The sequence below is a fragment of the Haemaphysalis longicornis genome, unplaced genomic scaffold (genome assembly GCF_048455015.1).
Source record: "Haemaphysalis longicornis isolate Haplotype H1 unplaced genomic scaffold, Haemaphysalis longicornis Haplotype H1 scaffold_4, whole genome shotgun sequence".
Taxonomy (NCBI): Eukaryota; Metazoa; Arthropoda; class Arachnida; order Ixodida; family Ixodidae; genus Haemaphysalis; species Haemaphysalis longicornis.
Genome location: NW_027526361.1, coordinates 173,451,716 through 173,471,416, shown reverse-complemented (window position 1 = coordinate 173,471,416; position 19,701 = coordinate 173,451,716). Strand labels below are relative to the sequence as shown.

General features: G+C 48.7%; 1 protein-coding gene across 2 annotated transcripts in view; it reads left to right on the top strand.

Moving 5' to 3' along the window:
- Nucleotides 1–7,930: 7,930 nt before the first annotated feature.
- LOC144179513 (protein turtle-like) overlaps nt 7,931–19,701 on the top strand; it is a 269,845-nt gene continuing 258,074 nt past the window's right edge. For both annotated transcript variants that reach the window (XM_077707892.1, XM_077707893.1), the window contains exon 1: nt 7,931–8,685. In XM_077707892.1, the coding sequence (XP_077564018.1) occupies nt 8,505–8,685 (181 nt within the window). In that variant the 5' untranslated portion in view covers nt 7,931–8,504. The remainder of the gene's footprint in view (nt 8,686–19,701) is intronic.

The window sequence follows — 19,701 nt, the reverse complement described above, 5'->3', positions numbered from 1 at the left end:
AGTTAACGCACAGGTATGCGTCAATCGGCAAATCGGCAAATAAGCAAATCGGCTGCAATCATGGGCTTAAACACTCTCGATGGTCGGGAAGTTTTCGTACAGCTTGGCACCTTGAAGTCTTACGCGTTAGAGTGAGCTTCCTTCCTTTTTTTGCTCTTGGCCCGAACACCAAACCTTTTCTGTACAGGGTGAGAGCCGTCTAGGTGGTCGGCATGGTCACATGATTGTTACACTTCATATCCAATAAATGTTTTACACGACTGTGTTTACATTCAGCATTTACTGTGCATATACATTCAGAGATTCTGGCACCAGCATATTCAACGCAAGTATCTTGCCGTTTTCTTCTCATTTCTGGTGCTGAACGATTCCTGTTTAACACAGTACCATTTCGCGTAGCAAGAAGCTCCTCAGCAGAAACAAATTCTCAAAATTCAATCGTAAACAGTTCCTCGACCAACACCGCATTAACACTGAGAATGTGTTTAAAAAGGAGGGAGGATGATTACCAACAACTCATGATCATAAGACAAAGAAGCTGGCATATCTCAAATCAGCCTGAAAACTTGACAAAATCGCTTAAAGCTAAATATACATTCCGGTGTCAGCATACAGAAGTCAGCCTCAAACATTTCTGTAAACTCACGTGCCCGAGTGTGCCCGCACTATTTCGCCGGAATGCCACCGACCGCTCAAAAACACTCCAAGAATGTGTTGGATGCACGACAGGCATCAGCCAGCACGCGTAATATGCAGATTTTATGCGAGAACTTTCTAATGTATGCGGCGAGAACGTCGCAGCGGCGTAATATCGCCTTGACGCGTGGAAAATGGAGCACCAGGGCTAGCCCGAACTCTGACTCCACGAAAGCATAATAAAAGTCTGCTCGCCTCATCAACGATACGGGACCCGGAGTAGCGTGGGGACAAAGGCGCAGGCGTAAATATGGCCGACGTATAAAGGCTGCTGAATATGCACGTACTCACTAATGTCGTCAGCTTCTCGCAGCAAGCGACCCTCCTGCTGATGTGGCTGAAGGACGCGGCGAAATCGGATTTAGAGACTGATAGCTCTGTCTGAATGAAAACAGAGACAGGATAACGCTGCAGGAACAGAATAAAAGAAGGCTGAGAGGTCATCCCTAACAACACTCTTATTAATGAAGCCCATTAAGGTAGAGCGACAGATGATATGTGACTACAACGACAAACAAAAGCCGGGAGTGGGAATTGAGGAGCTAGAAGCGACTAATCTACAAGGAAAATAGAAAATACCCAATGTGGTGAGGAGCCAAGAGCCAAGAAGGAAAGGAAAGAAGACAAGGCTCAGCGCAAGTGGTCACCTCACTCATGCACTGGCATAAGCATGATCGGGAGTACGGAGCGGTGATCGCAGCGAGCAGAGCAAGGACAAGACGAGGAGGAAGAAGCTGACGCTGTAGAAGGACTGGTTGACAGACCGAAGCTTCACGACGGCACTTCTAGGGCCTGTCTTCGGGACGGCCAGGTGACCTGCGGCCGTCGTAAGGGCGCCCGGGCACCACGTCGCCGGCAACGCTGGGCCGTGGCGGTATTTTCACCGTGACCAGCCTCGAATTCTTCGTTGTCCTGCTCACCTTGTTCTGCTCCGCGCACCTTGCACAAGCTGGCCTCATCAGCCCCGCTCCATGTGAAACGCTTGCCCCGCTCATTGCCTGGAGCCCTCGACGGCGTTTCCCGAGCCACACCGCCGGTGCCATGCCGTGAGAGACTTGCTTTATTTCTACTTACTTTAGCACTAATTTTACCATCTCATATGACTTTATTCTTGGCACATTCTACGGCGTAGCTTTTGTTTTAACGTTCCGTCATTGCGTTTCGTCGGCCATAATTGTTAGTCATCCTCGTTTCTACTTAAGCCCATGTGGCTATCCCTAATTCCTGTGTCCCTGCTACTGGTCTTTGTCTTCGGAACCTCAACGTCATCTCAACCATTATATAGTATAAAAACAAAGCAGAGAAGTCAAAATTGACAGGGACCCCTCATACTGCTCCCGTGTACCGTGCGAAAGCATGCGAAAGTCTGCGTGTAGATTATGCTGACGTCGCATTGAATGGTATTCGGGCAATCGTCCGTGAGCCTCTCACAGCAGCTGATGTGCGTCTTTGTTGTTATCCTTTGTTTTGACAGCGGAGAAGTTGTACAAGCCTGAAGTTTTGCGTTGAAGGGAAAAAAATTCCACGAAAAGGCCGAGTGCTCGTGAGCGTGTGCCTCGCGGCGACTGCGGAACGTCCCCGCCACGCGCAACGGGTTTAGCAAAAAAAAAAAAAAGTCCAGCACTGCTCTCAAGCGCCATCGCGGCATGTAAAAAAAACCCAGCGCTAATGCTAAACTGAAGAGACAGCCTGCTTGCGAGGACACGTGGCAGGCGCACTCTCTAAAAGTCATTATGGATAATTCGAGACATGGGTGCTAGTGTGCCTCTCGTTTTCGAGACGACTTGCAGATCCCGCCACCGCTGCATGGAGTCGATGACAAAGAGCTGGTGGAAGTCTACAACGGTGAAGACGACTGTGCACCACTCGCCGCGAAAAAGACGACGACCTTTTCGATGCATATGATGACGATTATTAGCACCGCAACTACGCAAATACACAATGATGCTGAATCTCAACTACGTGTCCGGCAATGCTCAGCTATCACAGCTTCGCCATGCATGTCTTGCACCTGAGTGCAACCTTCCCTGAATATATTTTTTTAAATTTTGCATGAGCTCGAGCCAACATGCTTTCATTTTGTATTTTTTTGCGTCGCTCCTTCTTTCGACGTCGTTCATAGCGGACTGTTTGTTTTCTTTTCTTTTGCTGTCGTAAAAACTAACTTGATGCTTCCTTAATTAAAAGAACGCTGGTAATCCCCGTTATAAAAAAATTTGCCAACTACCTAAATGTATCTGAATTTTGGCGTGTTTCCGATTGGCATCGTATTTATTTCGACAAACAATAATTCAGATAAGATTAGCCCTAAAATTGACAGGACGATAAGCAGGAAAGGTGTTTTGCTAGAGGAAGACTGTGGCATTAAGCGCCAGCCCAGGTTCGTTCACTTCAGTTGATTTCAAAATGAATGCATTACATTTAAGAGAAAATAACTCGTTCTACAAGCTTATAAGCCCTGCCTAACTTGCGTTTGCTTGTGCGGGCCTCAGCCAATCACACAGCTGCGCATGTTACGTCATAGGTTCTCTGCGGGAAATGAGCCTTTGATTCACATGGCTATTGCATTTTCTCTAATTACAAAACTTGGTGGAGCGAAGTTTACATTAGAAGTGGGGTCCCTATGACTAACGTGGCAATCTGCCGAATGAACCAAAGTTGTGTTTTGTCTGCATGGCCCCTAGAGAGTACGCCTACCTCTCATTAATTTGCCCGGTGCTCTAGTAGCAGCTGCTGTACGGTGTTTAAGCGAACCATTCTGTGTGCACGCAAGGCGACGTGCACACGCAGGAGGAGGATGGGAAGATAATGGTGGAGGGGGAGGGAGTGAAGCTGTGCAGTGGCTTCCCAACGTGAGGCCTACATATGTGTCCTCGAGGTGATTGATCGGTCCGACAGGTGGGGTGTGGGAGCGTGCGAATCCGACTTGCTGCTCTTACCGCTCGGGTAAGATCGCTATTGGTTGGCGGTGTGTGTTAGTGTGACGGTAGGGATGCTGACCGTAATGCCTTCAGGGGTTGACGGGTCATCCGCGGGCGTCTGAATGTGGCGCACTAACTAACGTGTAAATTTGGGAGTAGAACCAGATGAGGCGGTACATATCGGGTTTGGTAGCAGCGTTGCGGCAGGGAGGGCAGTTAGGAAGACTGCAGAAGCAGCTTTGTTGATCGTGAAGTGGCCCATCGGGACAACATTGGACCTTGTGAGTGTGATGCCCCTAGTATAGAGCATCCTTTTGAGGCGTACGCGCTACTTTGTATTATGTCCGCTTTCTAAGAAAATGTTCATTTTTTGCGCTTCTCTTGCTGTCTCCAGATCTTCGTCCCGTCAGTCCCCGCATTACACCAGCTGGTAGAGTTCTCGACCCATTTACATCTCATCTAATGACATTTTTGCAGTACACAAGTCATATTGGGAATTGTGGTCAGGTTGATGCCGTGTACTTTGAACTGTCCAAAGCGCCTGACGTAATGGACCACCTGGTTCAAAAGCTTGGAACGTATGGAGTGGGCAATCAACTTTGTACTTTCATTATGAATTTTTTGTCTGGTAGACGTAATTACGTGCGCTTTAACGGGGTGCTGTCCAAGCCTTTTATTTCTACTTCTGGCATTCCACAAGGATCCATTTCGGGACCTCTCTTGTTTAATGTATTTATTAACGATATTACGTGCTGTGAAATTCCCGCGCCCTTTTGTATGCAGATGATATGAAATTGTTTCGAGAAATTAGCACGGATGATGACTGCGTCCTACTTCAGTCTGACGTCTCAAATATAGTTAATTGGTGTGCTGAAAATAAGCTGTTGATATGTCACCAAAACATAAGTAATGATTCTCACTAGAAAAATTCTTGGTGTGCTACATGATTTCACACTAAATGAAACAGCGCTCAAACAGGTTAAAGAAAGTCCTTATCTTGGCATTGTAGATTCAGAACTGCATTTTCGTTCGCATGTTGATTCTGTTGCGAACAAGGCCTACAGCCTCTTGGGAATTGTGTCGCGAAATACGAGAGCATTTCCTAATACTTTGTGTTTTGTTCGATTATTCTTAACTATGGTGATCCCAAAACTTCATTTTGTGTCTGTTGTATGGAGCAGGTTGGGCATAACAAGTAGCGCTAAGCTTGAAAAAAGGTGTTTTATTGGAATTGTATACGACAGGCGTTTCAATCTCAGAGTTTACGATCAGCATGAAAACATGTTGGAGACATTGCAGTAGGCTAAATTTTCTTAATGAAGGCTGGACGCGGATTTGCTTTTTTGAAGTTCTTACACAACATAATTGATTGTGAAGACCTTACGTCATCAATTGAGATTAGAGTTCCCTGTGAGTCTTTCCGTGACTTTCTTTTATTACGAATCCGTTCTACTTGTTCCTATGCAACGATTGTTTAGATTGTACAATGAAAAGGCAAGTCACCTTGACATTGTAAACAACAATTTGCATATGTTTAAATTTGCTGTGATTTAAGTGTATGAGCGCATTTTTCGATCTTCCTCCTTCTATTTATTTTTCTCGCTCAGGGTACATATTTGACGTGTTTGTTTTAAATTTTGTGTTTCATCCTGTTCACCACCGCTTAAGGCCATTGGCTGTTGGTGGGCACGTAGAAATGATAGTGATGATGATGATGACGATGATGATTTCCCTTGCATGCTGTATGCGGGTTGAGCAAGCTGGCCTGCCATCGCGGCAAGAGAGCGAGAGAGAAAGAGAGAGAGGGAGAGAGAAGAGACAGAAATAACTTTTTTGCTCAGTGCTTTTTGAGTCACGATAGTCGGGCCCTCTAGCCAGGAGCTTTCGTTTGCCGACGTGTAGCCCTCTTCGCCCGCTCCGTAAGCCATTTCTGGCAAACTGGATGCGGGTCGAGAAGGGTGGCCTCCCATTGTGTAGGGGATATGTTGTTTCGTGTTATGGTCTTCATGTCGGGATTTTCTGTGCAGCAGCACATCGTGGGGAGTAAATATCCCGTCTGATCGCAGTTCGCGCATCGTGGTGTTAGGTAGATGCGCGGCTAGTACTTATGTAGGATTGCGGGAATTGGAAGTGTGTTCGTGTGAAGCGGTCGGAGTAACACCTCATTCATTCTTGTGAGCATGGGATGAGGAGCCGGACATCTAGTCCTCCCGAGCTTCTGTTCAAGCAGCATCTTCCGCAATAAAAAGAAATCTCCCTGTAGATGGCACGCAATGAAGGCGGAGAAGGTGATTGGCTGGTTCCCGTGCTGAGGGGCAACCAGCGGGGGCTAACGCCTGGAATAAGGAATCGCGGGCTAACGCGTGAACGGTGATGTTCCCCTCGGTCTCTCCCTGATGCCTCGGAAACCATATGATCTGTGCCCCTTCAGGCGGAAGATTCGCAATTATGCGAAGGGCCTGGCAAAATATCCTGCCTCTGATAAAATTTCGGCAAGCCTCTTGGGAATGGGTCAGCATTATGGCGCGAGGATGGGCTGAGATGGCCAGGCGATGGCAGCCTCTTCTGCGCGGTTCGGGTCAGTCGTGTTGATGGATGCCATTTCTATGGGGTCACCGCTCGGCGAGCAGGCTGCTGCTGTGGTTACCCCATTGGTGGGGCCAGCACCGTCCACGTAGACTGGAGCAGGGTGGGAGTTGCACGTTTTGAATAGGTATTCTGTGTACTTTATCGTGTTCCGGATGCATGTGTCTGGGAAAGGGATGGATGTGAATGCGTTCTCTTATGTCCCGGAGAATGTCGAATCGATGCTGCATCGTGTTCGGGAGGGGGAGGGGGGGGGGGGTTATGTCCAGTGTAATTCGGATGGCTCTGCCACTTTTTGCCTTCGTGAAGCGCACTTTTCGCGCGATTCATTGTGAATCTACGAGCTCTTTCTTGGTATTATGGACTCCTAGAGCCATTAATCGCCCGTTTGACGTAGATACTGGGAGGCCCAAAGATATTTTGAGTCACTTACGGAGAGCCCGGTCAGTCTGTCTTCCTTTCCGGCTTTGAGGTTAAGAAAAATAAAAACGTACGTGTATCTAGATACCACAATGGCTTGTATCAGCTTAGTGGTATCAGTCTCCTTCATTCGGTGGTTTTTGGAGGTCACGCGCTTGATCATCCGGGCTCCCTGGTTGACCGCCGCTATAAGGCGAATCACCGTTGTGGTGTCGTGGGCCATGTTGAAAAAGTGTACACCGAGGACACGGATTTCCTGAGTGGAGAGGATTGGCATGAAATAACTGGCATGGTAAGCAATTTGATCGGCTCTTGTTTGGGGTATTTGGTTTCTTCGGCTGGACCACCAGTGGTTGCGACTTATCCGGAGCACACTCCAGGCCACGGGATTGAGTGAAGGTTTGCACGATTTCTATCGCTCGCTGGAAGCTGTTTTCTATATCAGACCTAGTTCCTTGATTTGACCATTTGGGAATGGTGTCCGCGTAGAGTGGGTGACAAATGCCTGGCACCAGGTTCCGTCTGGGTGGCAGATCCTTTATCGGCAATTTGAAAGGCAAGGGGAGAGGACTGCACCCTAGGGTGTACCTCGGGATCCCGGCTCAATTAGATGTGAATCGATGTGAAACCTATGGTGAGTTTGGACTTCTGACGTTGTAAAAACGCCTTGATATAGTTGTACGTTCTGGAGCCACCATTCGTCTCCGTTAAGGTGCGTGGTATGACCGAGTGCGGGACGTTATCGAAAGCCCCTTTCAAATCAAGGGCTAGCATCGCGAATGGTTGCGTGTGATGTGAGTGAGGGTACATGTCCCTGTTGACCCGCAGAAGCACATCGGCATTTCCTAGATGGGGTCCGAAGCCAAACTGTGTATGCAGAAGTTGGTCCGTGCCGACGAGAAACCATTGCAATCGATTGTTGGTTACTCGGTCAAAATGTTTCCCCTGGCAGGATGTGAGCGAGATGGGCCTAATATTTCCGAATTTCCGCTGCTTTCCACTGTTGCGGTAACGAACCAGGGATGCAGTCTTCGGATTTAAATGGTCTACTAAAGCTTGAATTTATGCTTCGCTTAGGTTGCAGACAGCTCTCGCTGTAGTTCGGTCTAGTCCCCGGAGCTGTGTTCCTTATGTTGGCCAGCTCAGTCTCAGCCTCCGAGTCATTCCCAAGCTGAAATCTCCCGCGTCTTGGTTTCTGCCTTCCCGCAAAAGATGGCGCCACATGTTCCGTCATTGGCGCCCAACGAAGCGGCGGAGTCGCGCTAGCGGCTTCAGCATCGAATAGCCGCTGCCAGTCGTCCGTCGGCGCTCGTGAGTGGCGCTCGAACTGCGAGGGGGGCCGCGGCCAATCGGCGGAGGGGAAGGGCGGCCTATCGCCGGCCCAGGCTGCGATCCGTCCGCGCGCATCTACGCGCGGAGCGCCCGTTTTCGGTTTGGAGCCTTCAGTTGCGTTCGGCTGCTGAGTGGTGCGGCCGACCTGCAGTGACACCTGCGCAAAGAAAATCGTTGCGGAGTTTGGTGTGAATAGGAGGATCGCTCTGTACATCTTCATTTCGACTCTTCCGTTCGGTGTGCGGCAAGCACTGTAACGGAAAGTTTAGTGCCCTGCCAAGGGACCAGTGTTTTGTGTTTGTTGAAGAGAGCTTCGCGTCTTTTTGCGTTGCTTTTTTTGCAATCGTGTCGGCTACGGTGCATCGGTCAAGCTACCCTGATTGGGATACTGTGTCATCGACGTCGAAGCAACGCTCCCGGGCGCCTGTGGTTGTTTGTGTACGTTCGTGCTTGTGCCTCTTCCCTGCCCCTTTCGGATGAGAAGCGACTTGTCGTCGAAACCGATGCGCGGCTGACGAGGTGTTCGCGGATAATCGCTGTAGGTAGACGATGACGACGGCGCGCACGCTTCATCCGCCGCGGCCACCGGCGTTCTCCGGCCGGACAGCATCGGTGTGCCATCGCCTCGCCTCCTCCTCACAGCTCCGGCCTCTCCGGGCTTTGATAGCGGCCGTCCTGCTCTCGCGCCTCGCCTGCTATGCGGACGCCTCCGACGACGATACGCTAACGGGTGAGTCTTGTTACGATTCAATCGACGTTGCCAATGTTAACTTCCTGTGTGTGTGATCAGCAGAACTAACTAAGCGAGGGGTGGCGGAAGGTTTGTTCGGGGAGTGCACCTATCATTTACTGCGTTAGGAACCAAGGGCGAAGAGTCCGTCCAAGGCTCCGCCCCGCCCGGCCGCAGCGCTTGGACATCACGGATCGGATTGTGTCGTCTCGCGGTACGCTCTACCGCCGTTCCCTTTAGTCGCATCCTTACGGCGCACTGAAACGGATACAGTCGGCGAGCAAAAATTAAGTCTGGACAAATTTAATTTATTACGGTGATCTTATTTTCTTAATTGCAATTCCACAGCAGTGTGTGCACAATCAGCGAAGACAATCATCCTGAAAAGTGAAAATAAACAAGCATATTTAACGGATTTCAGAGGTGCATCTTTTATGCTCATCGCAGTTCTTTCAGAACTCATTACCCCAAAGTTTTGCAGTTTGATGCGGTGAAAGCTTGCACAACTTTTAAATTGAGGACAAAAGCTTGCTGTGTGGATGTTTGAATACAAGAACTTGCGAAGTAGTACGTTTGTCCTGTGGTTTTTGCCAGGTTTTGAGCGGTTGGTTTTGCGAGCGGAAAACCTGGGGACGATCCAGGGGGTGTGCAATACTATTCTTGTTCGGTCAGCGGTGAAAAAGGGGTGCTTGTCTGGTCTACAACCACTGGGCTTGCATTAAAGAAAGTGTTCTGGCATCTGTGCGTTCGTGTTCTTTCTCCTTGACGCACTTCATTTACCTCTGGCAGTACATTCCCCCATGTTCTGAGTCCCTCGTCCACTCGAGCCTTCGGTCGAGCAGACTAAAGCGCGAAGTTGGGCGAGTTGGTTTCTGTATACTAAGAAATTCATCGTACTAGCGAACATTAAGACAGGGACACAGCTTACGAGAAGACGAAACCTTGGAAAAGGGTTTCCACAAGTAAAGGCATTGCCGTATCCTCCATTCAACCGAGTCGAGCAAATACATGGGGTAGCGAACAGAGCGAACGCGGTCAGTAGTCTGGGTACGGTGCGAAATAAGGTCTCGATTCTCGTCTCTTTTCTTTTCTTTTTCTTTTTTTGATGGCCCAAAGAAATGGGCCTGCGTCTGAACGGCTCCAGAAGAGGTGTTTTGCTTCCGTTGTCGGCCTTGACCAACCCAGGGGCTTCGTGCGTGATCTCTTTCTTTGAGGTTTTCTTTCGACGTCCCACCTCCCACTGCCGCAGTCTCCTCTTTCGATGTGCACTTGCAATCCCCGGAACTTCCGGTACAACTTGTTCTCCACCGGTGCTGCAAACATTTGTAAGGGTCAGGAAAGCTTGCACTGCTGTGCACATTCTTCCGCATCTTTTTGTGATTGCAACTTCCTCTTTTTTTGTAATAGTGGGTACAAATTGTGCGAAATTTTGTGGTGCACTTAAGTCTCCTTACGTGGTTGGAAGGTGAAAACCCAGAGATTATAAAAGGCTTTTTTACTGCTACGAAATGTTCGCGTCTCTTTCTTCTCCTCATTTTCTTCGTGTTTCGATGCGAATTACTTGTTCAGGAGGACTGGCCGCAATTCGCGCGGCGTCTTCCCCGCAGTAAGAGCTCTCCTTCGCGTTCACCCCTTCTTCTCGCATGCCGTCAAGGTAATTCGTGTTCCATTCTGGGGTGAACCGGGTTAGGGCACTTGACTCCGGCTCTCGAGACCTGGGTGCAAACCCCAAATGAACCCCAGAATAAAATCACGACAGGAATATCGCAAAACCCCAACAGGAATTCCTGTCGTACGACAAAAATACTTTGTTGTCAGAACAGAAGTCCTGTTGTTACGGCAATGCATTCTGTTGTTACGACAATGCATTCTGTTGTTACGACACACATATTCTGTCGTAACGACAATGTCAATTTTCTCAACTGCAAACATTCCTGTAGTCACAACATAACTGCCGTTTACACTATTCTTCCCAATGGGCAATAACATTCAAACTATATGGAACATCAGGATCACGACAAGACAGAAATTCGGAACGACGGAACATCAACATCAGGACAGGAATACGACACGCGACAGAACACCATAATCACGACACGACCAGAATACGACAAGACGACAAGAATACGACAAAATTTTTCTTGTCATTTCCCACTGGCGTACCCAAATGTGGTTTTACTGATGTTGTCTTTACTGCGGCGGAATATTGCTACCATTGGAGTTGGCGAAGGTGGTCGCTTTTGATGAAACGTACATGGTTTCCGGGCATTAAAAATATTGCACTTGTGGAGCTCTTTAGGCAATGAAGCACCGTCGCCGTTGCAAAATAATCGATGGGGGTGCAGGTTCAATGCTCCCAGGATGTGCGGGCTCAGTAGTAGGGATTATAATTTTTTCCCTTTTTCTGATTCTCTGTCACTGAACGCGCGTGTGTACTTCAATTACGGAGTCGCACATGTGTGGATGTTTTTCGTTATATGTGGCGTGTGAGCATACAAACCTGCGTTTTTTTTCTGCTGTTTTTTTCCTAATATCATGGTCCCAGCTCTCAATCAGCGCCTTTTTCTAAACCCGAATTCATCGTTTCCCTTTTATACGCAACGTATTTTGATGCACAGACCGATATGAGTGAGCCTATCGATGCTGCTTTAATGGCAGTAAAGGCAAGTCAGAAGATACAGACGATAAAATCGTTTACACTTTATACCTGGGAATTAATTGCGGAAGGGTATGAAAAGAAAAAAAGAAATGCATTTTGTGCAATTGCTCCAGATCGGGTTTTGCTCTTCCTTTCCAAAGTTTAAAGCACCACTGTATTGTGGCGACCGGTTCTGTTTTGCCGCTACAGTAGCGTGTTCGGTCCGGCAATAAAGCACTCGAGGGCTGTTGAAGTCCTAGAATTAACGGAGAACTGACACTAAATTTCTCGCTTTCGCTTTTTTTGCTGTTGCGAATACCTATTGTTCCAGTAATTACAAAAACCGTACCCAGAGCGGCAAGCTGCAAGCATGGAGTTAAGAATAACGCATTTATTCTAATCAGTTTCAAATTAGGCCGACGCACGCCAAATGACCGCTTAAATGCAGGACGGACAGTGTTACGTCTCGGTTTTGTGGGCGCAAAAAACTCCTGGTAGCACCGTCAATCAAACACTCGTGACGTCAGGGACGTTTGTCGCATCGTCTGCTACGATTGCACATGCTCCGCACGTGCCCGCGCAGTCGATGTGAGGTCTGAATCGTCATGAGTCCTGCCCACCCGACAAACAGACAGACAGAACAACTTGATTCGGCCACAGCTGAGGCGATTAGGCCGACGACGTTTTCGCCGTCGTCCGTTCTTTTTTTTTTTAATATCGCTGCGTCTCGAACCGGCGTAGACCACGGTAGCTACAGCTTGTCGCTACTCTTCCAAAAAATCTCATCACCGAAAAGAAGTTCCACATGCGAGAAAGTAGATGTTGTGTGTTGAAAAACTGTGCTGGGGATTGTTATCAGCGCTGATTTTAAAAGCGGCGGTCAAATATCTGCCGCAATGCTAAGCCCAGGCTTGCCGCCCGCGGTGTTTCGGCGGTTCGTTCCGGCCAATTCCGGAAACAGCGGCGCGCGGTTCGGCGAGCGCCCGAAGGATGGCGCTACCTGCGCGGAAGAATCAAAACAGGACGCGGCAGATGGCTTGGTCACCGATCGCTCGAATGGAGTTAAAGCGAAAATATAGTTCCGTTTGCGAGAAAGAGGATGGTAGTGTGGGGTAAAGGTGTGTTAGGGATTGCCATTCGCAGTTGCGCAAATAGCGGCGATTAAACATTGGCCATGATGCTAAGCCTGAAGTTCCCATCACCCGAGCCGGCCCGAGCAACGCCAGCCGGTTGCGGGCTTTTGGGGCGCCCCTTTTCAAAAACTCATCGTGCGCGAGCGCGTTTGTTTGGGTACCCCCAACACCATGTTCCCCTGTTCTAAAACTGCCAATCGTTCCCACTCCGCTTTTACTGCAGCTTCTCCGTCAACTTCGGGCTCAGCAGGTCGCAGTCATCCGAGAAGTGATGCGAGCAATTTTTGCTTGCCGTCTTCGGCGACCAGTCCTTGCGGCCGCCGCAGCGCACGAACTCAGCCCGCGTTGCGGGTAGTCACGTGGAAAATAATGCATCTTGGCGTCGTCCGTGGGTTTGCTCGGACAGCTTGCACTAAGCAGTACATCGCATTCCGTGAGCTTGCAATAGCAGAACTTTGGCGAGCTCGGTGACGCGCACCGGCCGCTCAGATAAAACAACCGCACAGTTTGGGCACCAGTGCAAGGAACCCATGCGCCGGCCACGAACTGAAGAGCAAGGATGTCGACGGCGCAATGCGCGCAAAGTTTATACAAGCAATGCTCACAGAGACACATCCACACCCACTGCTGAAACGAAGATCACCGACAACAGCAGCGCAAGCTATCGTTTTCGGCTCCGAAAACGACTATATCACGTCCCCCTGAACCGGCCAGATACACAGGAAGATGTTTTGTCACGCCGATAGCGATTTCGCGAATGTTGCCTGTTTGTGGCAGCTCGCTGCCAGCACAATTAAAATCGGTTTTCGATGTGATTCCAGCCTCGGATCGTTGCAACAATTTCTGTCAGGCATCTGCACAAATTACTGAAGCCAATTACACCATTTTTAGGCGTCAAAGTTTGACGTCAGTACTCCTTTAACTGTTTTCATTCTACTGAAGACGACATTTTGTTACATATCAAGGCATGCGCTTAAAATGTTATACACTATTTACATGAAAACAGAGAAATACTTATATACACTTAGCTGAACAGACCCGACCCGCGAGGGTCTTCAGGCAACTGCCCTAATTCACTCTCGCTCGGTCGAGTGATCCTTGTCTCTAACTTTTCATGTTTCGCTTCCTAGCTTCCCCAAAACACAAAGCACTTCATTTTTGTTACAAAAAATCCACGCCTCAAACGGCGTTTCCCAACAGTGAGTGAGGAGGTCCTATTAGTTAGCTCCCACGAGGCCGCTGATTGGGCACCTCATCAATAACCAAACGTTTGCACTCAAATAGTCGCGTGATCCACATTCTCACTGACCTGGAAACTTCAAGCTATTCTTCTATACACATGTACAACGCCGACAAAAACTAACTCACTAAAAGCAACTGTGAGTGCTGGCCACCAACCCTCGAGCGCCCTGTCCAAAGTATTGTTCATAATACGCATGCCGACATCCTGTGTCCCGCCGACAGAAATTCCTGTTTCTGTCAACGCCGCGTGCGCATTAGAAAAAGGAGCTGTCGCTCTCTCGTCACATATCTCTACCGTCCTGGCGTCACTCTAGACCAATAGCGGTCCTCGCGCACACACCGTAACTTCGAGCAGTGAGATCAGGCTAGACAATGGCGCGCTTCCATGCTTAACTCTCACCCTTCTTGTTCTGCTGAGCCCAAGGACGCGGGTTCAATTCAAGCGAAACGCGCCTGTGTTCGAGATTTCGGCGCACGTTAAACATCCTCGGGCGGTCAAAATTGGTCCGGAGCACGGCGCTACTCATCGCCTGTATAGTGTCAGCGGGTTAAATCCCCACAATCAATCGAACGATCGATCAACCAATCAATCGATCAATCAATCAATCAATCAATCAATCAATCAATCAATCAATCAATCCTCTTACTCTTCGACTGACCCGGCAGCTAGCGCAACTCAATCGACCAGGGGCGGTATTCTCGAGTTTTGTCCCTTTTGCGTCCCTTTCAAAAGTGTCCCTTTTGGCGAGCCCTGATTGGCTAAAAGCAAACAACCGGAAGTGACGTGACGCAAGCGCGGCAAACCTACTGCCAACCTTTGTCCATGCTGCCAACGTCCACTGCTTAACCGGAAGTACGTCACGATGAAAGGGACGCAAAAGGGACGTTTTCAAAAGGGACAGTTACGAGAATACCGCCCCAGGACGCACCAGCGCCCTGTATAAAGCGGTAATTACCCCTGACAACTCGAGAGACGTTCCGCCGGTGTCGCAAGAGAAACCTCTGTCTGAAAGGACAGCACCCTCGGCGCCTGCCGGGCTCCTGCGACGGGCGCTGCACAGAGACCCTTTCAATAATATTCTTATACAAATTACCGACCCTCCTGCCCAAAGACAACAAAGCTGCGGCTCTCCGCCCGTTGTTCGCATAAATAGGCGGCATCCTGGCCTTCCCAGAAAACGATGAAAGGCCAGAAGAGTTCCCGAGGCAACAAAAGGAAGCTATGCGCAATGTATGCACCCAACGATGATAGCCTCAGTGCGGGTGGTCTTTATTGATGAACAAGAGCTACTTGAACTTAACAGCCTGTCTTCCGTCCAAGCAGCTCCAAAACAAACACAATACGCCTTCCTCGCAAAGTAGAAAAAGAGCAAACATATCGCGGGCTTCGCGACAATATTGCCGCAAAACACGTAAGTGTTGCTCAGGCACAAAGATAACGGGGAATTGCCGGGAAAGTTCCGTCTGTTTTGCTAGTGCCTAAGATTCTGGAATCATACGCCGTCGCCAACCGCATATTCTAATACCATCGCGAAGAATTCCTGCAGGCTGGGAACATTATACTAGCGAAATCTTCCTCGGTTTAAAGGAAGCATAAATATTTGATGCTGCGTTCACTCCAATAACAGCGAACAATTGTTATGGTTCCCACGTGATAACCAGAATAAGGAATCACAGTGCTACCCCATGCGGCGGACATTTCATTTTCAACGATGCGTAGCTTCACTGGAGGGTGCTGCAAATGTCTGAGAAAACTTTTACTATCTTCTTTTTGCTTCTTATCTTTTTAGGGAGGCTAAATTGCACGGCTTCTTTTTGGTTCTTTTTTAGAGAAGCGCCAAATGTGCGTATAAATCAGCGGTTGTCAGTGCTGACACGAAGCGAAAATGATGAAATAATATATCGTTTTCAAAGCATTCAAAGACAGCATTCGTGGCATGCGCGGTATATTTGTCTCTCTTATTTTTTCTTTTGGCTTCGCCAGCCGCAACTCTTCGGGGGCCGCTTTTCTGGCTGTTACAAAACTTCTTTCGTGTTTCACGCGAGCGCCAGGTTTTTCAAAATTTTCTTTACTCAGCGGTATAAGAACGAGATTGTGCGCAACAAAAGGTGGGCAGGTAATTGCATTCCTGCGTATAATCTCCCGTGTGAAGAGAAGAAGGGGCAAAAGTCGAGCCGGATAAGAGCGCGCGGGAAGGCAGTTTGAACGTGACAAGCGCGGTCTGCTGGAAGCCACCATACGGAGCTCCATACGAAGATAAACGTCGACAGTGTGTCTCACTCGGCGCCAAAGCGGAAGAAAATATCGTTTTTTAAGCGCGAGTCTCCGGCGCCTCATTAAGAGACCGTGAGATCTTAATTACATTTCATGGCGGCGGTTGAACGTTCCACGCGCGATTTTAATGGTTTTTATGCTCTCGTGGTTCTTTATTCGGCCGATTCGTGTTAGCGTAGCGGCATTCCACTCTGCTCGACCGCGGGGCTGAGATTCCTTAATACCAGGGGTCGGCATAAAAAAATCGCAAGCTCTCTTTTTGTTCACTTCTTTTTAGTGCTTTTGGGGTTATAAATATTGGATTGATGACTTTTGCGGATTCCACGCATCGAGAACGTTCTTTCGCAAGCAGAATCGAATTGGCGACCCGTGCATGCTCTCTTTTCGGGAAGGGGTTCTTGTTCGTTGCTCGCTTCCTAAAAATAATATTTTCAAGGCTCATCAGACGTTATTTTTCTGACGTCATCTCGGCCCCACAGCCATTATTCGGCATCTTTTTCAAGCTATAAAAGTAGTCTTGGGTCTTTATTTCTTCTTTGTTGATGGCGATCAAGTCGACCAGATGGCTTAGTTCGAAGTTGTCGTGTCTGCGGAGTTCCGTTCGAAGATAAGTACAACATCGGCACTTCCGGTATGACGCAGAGCGTAAATTTAAGGTTTTCATGTGCAGGGCACCGCTGCTAACGGATCTAAAGGAAACCAAAGCAGCCTTATTTATGACAACGATGTGTAGAACTTGTAGAATGTGTAGAATGTGTAGAACAGTAAAAAAGATCACGGATGTTCCCAAGAAAATTAGCATTGCTGGGGCTCGAACCGCGGTCGTACACTCCAAGACCCATGATTTTACCACGGGGCTAGTGAGGCCGAACAGCGGAGTGCTTTTATTAGTTGTTCAAAAGAATAAAGGTGTTCCAAGCGAAACAATAGATGGCGCTAGGTGGCCGCACGAAGTGCATGGCTTGTACACACTATTAAGCAGAATGTCGCGCCGTGCGCATATGCTGTTTTGAACAGTGCACTGGTCCCTTTCCCTTCGCTCGATTGCCTCGATGCCAGCGCCGCCGTACAGGGTGGAGACACCCTTTGAACGGTCCCGTGCCGCCGCAATTGGGTCAAAGTTTTCAACGCGTTGTTCTTTTCGTTTACAACAAGACCCAACAACGCGAAACAGACAAGACGATTCAAACTTCGTGAGTGAACAGCGTTGCAGCGATAAGTTCAGCGCGGTTTTGATACAATGACGCTGCGGCGGTGAGCGAGTGACCCAAAATGACGGCGCCAGCGTAAGACGTGTCTCCACCCTTTACGGCGGACGCGTGAATCAAGGGGCCCTAGCTCGATGGTGATTCGCGGCGCCGCTAAGCGGTTTTGCGTTGCCCTTTTATCAGTTCCCCGCCTTCGGCTGTTCTCTGCGGCTTGACGACAGCTGCTGCAGCCGCTAGTTGAAACTTTGGGCGCACGCAACGCTCCCCATGGCCTGGCCTCCCCCCACTGACCGCGCTAATGCTGCACGAGCGATCAGCGGCCCTCTTCGCCGGCTTTGTCGGCGGCAGAAAGCAATCCCGCTCGCCGGATCGTTTACCCCTCGGGCAATGCGCACCGTTCTCGCTTATCGCCGCCAGGTGCCGCGCTCGAGTGAAGACAGCGGCTTTTTTCGCGCCTTCCGGGATCGAACGGCTGTGACGTCACCCACTTCGTTGTGGACGAGCTCGGGCGCCGAGTGTGGGAGGTTAGGGCAGAGGCCGTGGTTTCGTCACCGGTGTATGCGATCTACACTGTAATACGATTTACACATTTGTTTGTCCATAACAAGCACCAAGAATTCCTATTAAAAATCACAACAAAACACCCATTTGAAAGGGCGTTATAAACGAAAATACACCTTACAAAAGGGTGTTTTCTTGTATTTCGGCTAGGGTCCAAGTGTGTTTGGTATAATATGCACCATTTTAAAGAGCGTTTTGCTGTATTTTGTTACGCTGTACGGGTGTTAGCTGTAGACGTTCAAAATTCCGCTTCAGTGTTTAAATCACTTTGCAGTCTACTTGTGTCTCGTTACTGAGCAAGAGTACGCGGCTTCGATTGGCGGCGTCAGTTATAGCTTTTGGGATAAATTCGCTGCACAGGAACAATTTGCGCTTCGTGCACAGCGACTGGCCAGAGAAGGTGTGAAGTGCCCGAAGGTGCACAATTTGACACTAATTTGATTTGGACATCATTTTATTCGTTACCGACTTTGTTATCGGCTATAGCTTGCAGAAATCCACGATGAAATGGGACAGAAAGCTGTTGCGTGCGGCTTGATGCTTTGGGACGGTATCTCAAGGCACAGGTAGCCGGTGGTTTTCGAGAGCCGCTCACGTTTAGGCGCACCGCGGTACGTCAATGCATAAGAAAAATTTCGCCATTCAACGCTGTGTCGCCGGAGGGCGCGGCGAGCCGTTCTGTGACGGAGGGGAGAAGTCGTGGGTCGAGGTTTAAGATCCCCGGGTGCTTTTAAATTACTCTCCGCTATCGTATGTCTCGTGGGCAATGTCTGTTATACTTCGATGCGTAAAACCTAATTTGCGCATTAATACTTCTTAGAGCGGGCTTCTTTGTGCTTTATCACCATCAACCTCTTTGTCATCCTGGTCGTCTATATCGCCATCATTATCATCGTCAGTGTACTTTATGGCCATTTCAGCATTAAGGCCTATGTCTCTGACTTGCAACTGGTCCTGTCTTGCGATGTCTTTTCTTCGTCCCTTGACCGACTTATCGGCCTTCCTCTACCTCCACTTCTATGCCTGGGCAGCCACTTCGTTGCCCTTTTGGTCCACCGGTTTTCATTTCTAGCCATTTCATGTGAAGATAGAAAATATTCCACCTCAGTTTTCTGCCTAATTCGAGATGCGCTCCCTATCTCTAAGCGTCACTGCGGTCATTCTTCTTGAAGCTTGCATGGCTCGTTAAGCATACTTGCACTGTTTTTCAAAGGCTCGTTAAGCATACTTGCACTGTTTTGCAAAGTTCTTAGTAAGCCCCCAAATGTCTGCGTCGTCAGGCATCACCGGGAGCGCACATTGGCTGCGTGCTTTTTGTTTCAGTGACAGAGTTGGCCTATCGTTAATTATTGGATAATGTCTGCCCAATGATCTCCTGCCCATAGTAAACATGAGACTGATTTTGTTTTCGGAGTTTCAATCAGAACACATAGCTTGGCCGAGAAAGTTACATTATCCCACATTTTCTATGATGTGATTGCCTAAGCTTCCTCTCTGTTTCATGATATTCGCTATCCAGGGCGCTCAGTCTCAACTAGTAGCATGCGTCTCTCCAGAAAAAGTCTCATTTTGAATATTTTGGGCACACCTGGTGACAGCTTAGTCTGAGACGGCAGGTAAACACAAGAGTCCCTACTAAATTCCAAATCTTACTTCAGGAACTGCATTAAGAATTCAAGTTAGGCACGTACTTGCTGCGCGCCTACGGCTTGTGTGTCATGTTATTACGTTGCTTGGCTTGGCTTATAGCTTCGCAAGCGTTAATGGCATGCTGCGCGGATGCTGCTCGGTCTTGCCTTTCGGGCGTAAGCCCGTTTGGCGCACCACGCTTTGTAATAAGCTTATTCCTAATAGGATGTTTGGTGGTACAGGCTCCTAAGTTATACTGCAGTTCTGCACGTAAAAAAGTTCGTTATAGATGCGAGAAAAAATGATTTCACGCCTTCTTTTGTTATTTTT